Consider the following 8,143-nt stretch of genomic DNA (forward strand, 5'->3'; position numbering starts at 1 on the left):
AGTGGGTGGAGTTTTCGAGACTGGGGATGTAGCTATTGTCGCCAGTACGGGTAGGTGGTCAGATGACAGGTCGTTGGCTACGCTTAAGTCCACCTGATGTTGGAGTTCCTTGAACAGGAAGAGGTCCAGCACGTCAGGGAGGGCGTTGAGTCGCGGTGGGTAATACGTGGGGTCTACAGGTGCTACCATGCATGCGGGTGCCTACATATTTAGCTTCAAATTGGCAGCCAGCGTCCCTTAGCCGGCGAAATAGCGGCGTCCACGCGGTTACGCCTTGGACAACTAAAGGAGGGATCCTTTGTTTGCGGCGCTCGCCGACAGCAGGTTCTCGTGCCTGTGGAATTGTGCAGGCGTTTGATGAGCTGGAGGCGTTTGAGGCGCGTCTCCCTCTCTTCCTGGTGTGCACGGCCTGCCATTGCTCGTCTTCACCGTTGTGCGGATCGGAGGTGGCCGGAGCGTCTTCACTGGGGTGGGGTTCTACTACTACGGAGTAGTGTAGTTAGTCCCGCCAGGCAGGGCAGCGGTGTTGGTAGGCGCTGATTATTGATCGGTGGGTGGGTGGGCGGGCGGGAGCCCCGCCACAAGTACCGTTAGCTTCCGCTAGCTACGGACCACGTGGCGACCAAGAATGCTTACACACTAACAATTGATATAATACCTAACAGTTATAATGGTTGATCTTACAAACTATTGTATATACACAAAACTTAACATCACTGTTAACAATTCTTAAGCGGAATAAAATTACTAGAATACTATAATATAATATGTTGAGTTTTAAGAGTAATAAATAAATAAAGAATATCAATAAGTAAACACGAGGCGCTTCGCCAAAGGACAAGTCCTATGCTATTACACTATAATAATATAATATTAATAATAATTACAATTCTATATTAACAATTATGTTATGATAATAGAGTTTCTTGCTGCATTTAGGAAATTATTTAGTCCATGATTAATTTCGGCTAATGTCTCGGATGCAGGCAAACTGTTTCACTGTGTTGAGATATTTGTAAAACAAGTTTACTAAATTAACACACAGGCAGGGCAGCGGCGCGTGTAGGCGCCGAGTATTGATCGGTTGTTGGGCGGGCGAGCGGGAGTACCGTTACAAGTACCGTTAGCTTCCGCTGGCTCCGGACCACGTGGCGACCAAGAATGTTTTGCACACTTACAGTTGGTGTATTGGTTATCTTACAAACTACTACACTGTACAAAAAACTTAGCTAACATTGTTAACAATTCATATGTGTATTAATAACAAGACTACAATAATAAATATGTTAATTAATGAGAATGATAAATAAACACGATGCGTTCCGCCAAAAGGCAAGTCTGGTGTTATTACACTACGTAAATAACAAGTTTAGTAACACTATTTGATAATTGTTTATAGTGTGCAAATAGGATTTAGTTTCCGACAGAGTTCCATGTGGGACAAACACTAAACTTCTCCTTATAAAAGGGAATAGTTAAGGGCAGAACAAAAGTCTAAAATAAATATAATAGTTGGGAAAAATTGTTAGTTTGTAAAGTACTAATGTTAGAACTCACAAATAGCAGGGCAGCGATGAATGGTTAATCCAAAAACAGCACAGCGCCACACTAACACATGGTGTCACTAGGAAATAGGCACAGTTTTAAACAACACTGTGAGTAAACCACAAACAAGGCACAAACTGAGCGGAGCGAAAGCGCGGCACGTCCGAGCAGTACGGCGGGTGAGACGAGAGTGGAAGCCGAAGGCGGCCAAAAAGCCAGCCGCAGCCAAGAAACCGGCCGCCGCCGCCGCGACCAAGAAGGCCGCCAAGCCCAAGACTCCCAGCAAGGCAAAGAAGGTCGCCAAAACCGCCGACCAAAAAGCCCAAGTCGCCCAAACCGAAGAAAGTGGCCGTGAAGAAAGCCAAAACGCCCAAGAAGACCGCCGCCAAGAAGAAGTAAACCGGCCGGCCAGTCGCTCTCCTCCCTCGACTGTGGGAAATCCAAACGGCCTTTCTAAAGGCCACCCAAAATGTCATTCGTTTTAACGTGTTTTATTAGCTAACCACGTTTTTCTTTTGTTGATGTTATTATAACAAATAGCCTACATTACGATACGGCTTGTTTTGTTTTTTTTTTTTTTTTTTTTATTATTATAAAAGTTATAATATTGTTTGCCGTCTTGTATTTGACGAAATTTATTTAATGTTTGACTCATAATTACAAATACTCACATGCACATATTATAATCAATATTAACGGTTTTTTTATAACTAATTACGATTGATTTTTGGATTTATAAATGAACACTATATGTTATACGATTTCACGTTAATGTTATGTTTAGTTTAGAAAGATATTTATGTACATTCAATATTACCTAAGTCTCTTCTATTGATAAACTTTTCATAAGATATAAATCCCAACGTTTATAAATAACCTTCCGTTCGTTTATATATATATATATATATATATATATATATACACACACACACACACACACACACACTAATTTCTTAGTTCTTTTCATTGGGTCATATACATTAATATTTATGTTAAATCATAATACCATATTGTAGTGTGATGTCAATATTTTATTTTGAGCAAACTTGCAAACTAATATGTCCCCGCATTCACAAAGATCGTAATTAAATATCAGTGATAAACGCGCGCCGCTTGATCTGGGCTTGGAGTTTGCAAGCTCGAGTAAATTTTTTTTCTAAAAGAGCAAGCAGCGCGAAGCGCTGCGCAGCAGGCAAGCATCGCGTGATCTGACCCATTCTGAAAATTTTGTTAAATTCAGAATAGTAGGGTATATTGTTTTAAACGTGTTTCATTACTAATTTGTGTTTTTTTTCGTACGGAAATTAATAAACTCGTAAACTTAAATGTAAACTGACTTGGATCACATTAGAGGTATAAATCAAGCAATCGCAATCAGGTTCGCTAGACGGAGCAGATTTACACTTGTTAACAGACAACTCTGTAATTATGTAATTTCAATATAATAACAGAATTCCAATGTTTATTTAACTAAAAGCGGTAAAATAAGCGAAAATTACAAGTTATGTTTAATCAGAGTTCAACGCGGTTCTTGGTTAATTAGAAGTCATGTGTATAAAACATGACCGAAACTATGGTTTTCGATCGGATTGCAATTGACGTATTATTATTGTAAACTAAATGTTTGTTTGAAAAATAAAAATAAAATAAATAAATAAACAGAAAATTATAAAATTTTTCAGTGAAATCGGACTATGTTTAAAAAGTAAAAAGGAATTGAAAAATTCCTGGAATAAAATATTTATGACAAGCACAAAGTCATAAATTGGGTATTTTCGATAGAAAATATAGTCGAGAGCGACTTGAAACAACCAGGTTTACACCGGTTTTACAACTATAAGCGGTAAAATAAGCGAAAACGAACGAGTTATTGGTGGCCTTTAGAAAGGCCGTTTGTCGTAGCCACCGGCAGCGGGGCAGGCAGTGCACGCTTGTGTGTCACTTAGGCTCGTTCTCCGCGGATGCGGCGCGCCAGCTGGATGTCCTTGGGCATGATGGTGACTCGCTTGGCGTGGATGGCGCACAAGTTGGTGTCTTCGAAGAGTCCGACCAGGTAAGCCTCGCTGGCCTCCTGCAGTGCCATGACGGCGGAGCTCTGGAAACGCAGGTCGGTCTTAAAGTCCTGGGCGATCTCGCGGACGAGACGCTGGAACGGCAACTTGCGGATCAGCAGTTCGGTGCTCTTCTGGTAACGCCTGATCTCACGCAGGGCGACGGTGCCGGGCCTGTAACGGTGAGGCTTCTTCACGCCTCCTGTGGCCGGCGCGCTCTTACGGGCTGCCTTGGTGGCCAACTGCTTCCTGGGCGCCTTGCCTCCGGTGGACTTACGAGCGGTCTGCTTGGTACGTGCCATATCATCAGCTAGTCTAGCCGAAATGAGAGTGATTTCGAAATTCAAGTCCAATTTATTATATACGGGCCGGCACGAGCTGAGAACGACTGTGATTGGTCGCCGCGCTACCGGCCAATCACAGAGCGGCCAGAGTTGACAAAACTACCGAGAACGGGCGATTTTATCATCTGTTTCTAACGCCACTGCAACAGCAACATGACCGGTCGAGGCAAAGGTGGTAAGGGGCTGGGAAAGGGAGGCGCCAAGCGTCACAGGAAGGTGCTCCGTGACAACATCCAGGGCATCACCAAGCCCGCAATCCGTCGTCTGGCTCGCCGCGGCGGTGTCAAGCGTATCTCGGGCCTCATCTACGAGGAGACCCGCGGAGTGCTCAAGGTGTTTCTGGAGAACGTGATCCGTGACGCGGTCACATACACCGAGCACGCCAAGAGGAAGACGGTCACCGCCATGGACGTCGTGTACGCGCTCAAACGCCAGGGCCGCACACTGTACGGTTTCGGAGGTTAAGCTGAGCTGCCGACTGTTCCGCGCGCAACATCGCCCCACAAAAGGCCTTTTTAAAGGCCACCAAACATATCTCGTTTTTCACGTTTCTCTTCGGCAATGCCATTGATGACACATCACCGCTGTATATTATCCGTATTTGTCGAGTTTTACAAGTGACTATACCATTTTATATTAGTGTTATAAATTTTTTTTTTCTTTATGTCACTCTTATATTAGACCTACCAATCATTCAAATACAAAATTTCTTTAATTTTTATTTGTTTAAAAATCTTTTCTTTTTTTTACACTTTTTAAGGCCAGATCAAAACCGTATTTAATTTAAAGCCATTCACTATCACTCTTATCTGCCGTTTCACTTACCTGACGACTGTCGACAGTATCATTATCAATATATACGAATTAAAAGATTATTCATTGTTATTCCTAATAAGCTCTATCGTTTTTTTACGTTTCTCTTCGGCGTAGACAATGCCAATGCACACCGCTGTTTGTTCTCAATTTTATTTAGTATTGAAACATGTCATACTAGGTTTTCAATTGTTTTCTTTCGTTACTCTTATGTTCCTAATAAAAGAAATTTCTTAAATTTTCATTTGTTTACAAATCTTTAGTTTATTTCACTTTTTAAGGCCAGATCATAACCTAACCAAGTAACTATCGCTCGTATCTGCCGATCATTATCAATATACAACATATACAAGATTATTCATTATATTATATTCTCTATTTCCTTAGGCACAACAGAACCTAGCTTGCCAATTAATAACTCAGATCACGCGACGCTTGCCCGCTGCGCAGCGCTTCGCGCTGCTTGCTCTTTTAGAAAAAAAATTTACTCGAGCTTGCAAACTCCAAGCCCAGACCAAGCGGTCCGCGTTTATCACTACCGATAAATCATATTCTGTATTCCTATTGGTCGATTCTTGGCGATTTCTTCATTGCGCATGTGCGTGGAGATAGAATATATACGGTTTTTTTTTTTTTTTTTTTTTTTTTTTGTTAAGCAGAGGGAACCTTCAAAAGGTACTGGCGTCCCAGTTATGTGGGATTTTTACCCACTAAACCACTCTGCTGCCACGTCCTGTCGTGGCCGTACAGCACCTGGACCCTAGGTCCACTGACTGTAGAGGAAGCTCTGAAACATAACTATTAATTTGGCCTAATTAAGATTGTTGTGTTCTGAAACAAAAATTTGGTTAGTGTGATTTGCTGGTTACGTCCTAGGATTGGGATCGCGGCTTCATCCTTGGGATGAGTATTCTTTACGGAGGGTCGTCCAGAATTGTGGCCGGTCGTCGTCTGTAGTCGTCTGGTCCGGCGTACGGCTCTGCGATGGCTGCGATGTGGGGATGTTCCGATGCTGCAACTGCCTCGAAGAATTTTTCTGAAGTTATCCTCGCGAAGACGTCTAGAGTTGGGATCTGTAACGAATTCCTTATTGTTTCGTTGCGGACGAACCATGGTTGGCGAGTGATGGAGCGGAGGGCCTTGGATTGGATGGTTTCCAGGGCTTTTCGGTTTGAGCGGCTGCAGTTTGACCACCAAGCTGTGCAAGCATACATCATTAGTGATCTGACAACAGCTAGAAAGATGGAGACTTTTGCACCCATTGGTAGGGGTGATCTACGGTTAATTAGAGGACCTATTGATCCTGCGATCCGCTTGGCCTCTACTGCTTTCCTTTTCGCGTGAGGACCGAAGTTTAATCTGGAATCAAGCGTAACACCAAGATATTTAGCTTGTTCCTTCCATGCAATCGGCTCGTCATCAAGTGTCACAGGCGGCGGGAGTCTTCGCGGCATCCTACGGCGCTTTCTGAAACAAACAGCTGTGCTCTTGTCAGTGTTTATGCGGATACGCCATTTCTCTAGCCAGGGGGAGAGAAGATCCATTTGCTGTTGCATGACGTCAGCGGCACGCATCGGTTGAAAGCTCCTGCACAGAAACATGGCATCATCGGCATACAGAGATAGCGTTACTCTGGGGACCAGTGGCATGTCATTAGTGTAAACGAGGTACAGCACTGGTCCCAGGACGCTGCCCTGGGGGACGCCTGCTTCGATCGCTCTCTCTGAGGACAGCTCTCCATCTACACAAATGCGGAATGAGCGGCCAGTCAGATAGGACCGGATGAGGTGTGTTATGCAGGGGGGCACCGGTGAGTTTGCTAGCTTGTAGAGCAGGCCCTCATGCCAGACCTTGTCAAATGCTTTGCTGACGTCCAGGAACACTGCAACAGAGCACAGATTAAAATTGGCGTTGTCCACCAGCATGTTGACAACACGTACCAGCTGTTGGGTTGTCGAGTGGTCGCTCCTGAAGCCAAACTGTTCAGGTCGGATAAAGCCGTCCAGGAAAGGAGCAATGCGGGATAGTAGGAGTCTCTCAAAAATTTTTGAGATGGACGAAAGGAGTGAGATGGGGCGGAAGTTTTGTGGGAATAGTCTGGATTTCCCGGGCTTGGGAATAAGGATGACTTTAGCGACCTTCCAGCTGGTGGGAAAGTGTTGTAGTCGAATAGCGTCGTTGAACACTGTAACCAAGCACATTAACAGGGCTATAGGAGCTGCAAGGAGTGCCCTGGATCCAACTCCATCTAGTCCGGGGGCTTTGCGCGGTTTCGATTTCTTGATGGTGGCTTGTAGCTCATCAAGAGTAATCGGCTCTATCTCGATGTCGGGAGCTGTAACAAAAAAAAATTGTTTAGTGTGCTCTCGACGTGTTCGCAGTGGTCGTCGTCATATATATCCGCATTCGGGCTGAATTGCTCCTCCATCGTATCTGCAAAAGCTTCGGCCTTGTCAGTAGCAGAGTAAACAAGTCCTTGTTGACCGTGCAGGGGCTGGTGCGTGGATTTCTCGCTCCTCAGGATTTTTGCAGTCTTCCAGGCACTGCCATCCTCTAGCTCAAGACTAGAAAGGTATGAGTTCCAGGTCTCTGTCCTGTAATCATACAACATCTGTTTGACAATGCTGCACTGCACGTTGAAGGCCCGTTTGGTAGCCGGATGTCGCGTTCTCTGCCATATTCGACGAAGACGCCTCCTTTTGTCTACAGCCATCCTAATGATGGCAGGCAAGGCCGACCTGGTGTTTTTTGGACGTCCAGGTCGTGAGGCCGCCGTCAGAGCATTCGTGACTGCTGAGTTCAAGTCTGAAACATATGAGTCTAGGACATTTGGATTAGTGGCTGTCGCTGGGGCTGCAGTTGCTCGCTCAGGATACGGCTGTACACCTCCCAGTTAGTTCTGATTGAGGTGCCCATTGAAGGAATCCTTGAAGCTGGAGTCGTCGCTAGAACTGCTATGACGGGTACATGGTCAGACGATAAGTCATCTGCCACTCGCACTTCCACATGATGCTGTAGTTCCTTAAACAGAAACACATCTATGACATCAGGAAGTGCGTTGAGCCTCGTCGGATAGTGCGTAGGGTCCACAGGCGCGGCTACAATCGTGTCACCTCTATCTAAAACATAGTTGTGTAGTCTTCGGCCCTTGGTGTTCATCCGCCTGCTATGCCATGACTGGTGCTTGGCATTGAGGTCACCACCTATTATTACAGTGTTCCCGCTACCGAGCAAGATGTCAAGCTCGTCAGGGCGGAGGACAGCAGACGGCGCGGAGTAAGCTGCGAACACACATACCTCGGAGCCACCAGCATTGACGGCAATGCCGGTGGACTCGAGGTCATTAGTAGCAGCGTGGACTTTGGTTGTGCACAACTCTCCTGTGAACCA

The 8,143-nt window shown here is 45.0% G+C and overlaps 1 protein-coding gene across 1 annotated transcript; it reads left to right on the top strand.

Annotated features, from left to right (window-relative positions):
- Positions 1 to 4,042: 4,042 nt before the first annotated feature.
- LOC124370783 (histone H4) lies at positions 4,043 to 4,425 on the top strand. The gene has a single exon (XM_046829083.1). It carries the CDS (start codon positions 4,094 to 4,096, stop codon positions 4,403 to 4,405), a length of 312 nt encoding a protein of 103 aa, XP_046685039.1. The 5' UTR covers positions 4,043 to 4,093; the 3' UTR covers positions 4,406 to 4,425.
- The last annotated feature ends 3,718 nt before the right edge of the window (positions 4,426 to 8,143 follow it).

The sequence above is a fragment of the Homalodisca vitripennis genome, unplaced genomic scaffold (genome assembly GCF_021130785.1).
Source record: "Homalodisca vitripennis isolate AUS2020 unplaced genomic scaffold, UT_GWSS_2.1 ScUCBcl_482;HRSCAF=2576, whole genome shotgun sequence".
Classification (NCBI taxonomy): Eukaryota; Metazoa; Arthropoda; class Insecta; order Hemiptera; family Cicadellidae; genus Homalodisca; species Homalodisca vitripennis.

Coding starts and splice junctions, on each gene's coding strand:
- LOC124370783 (XM_046829083.1), top strand. CDS start 4,094: ATGACCGGTCGAGGCAAAGGTGGTAAGGGGCTGGGAAAGGGAGGCGCC.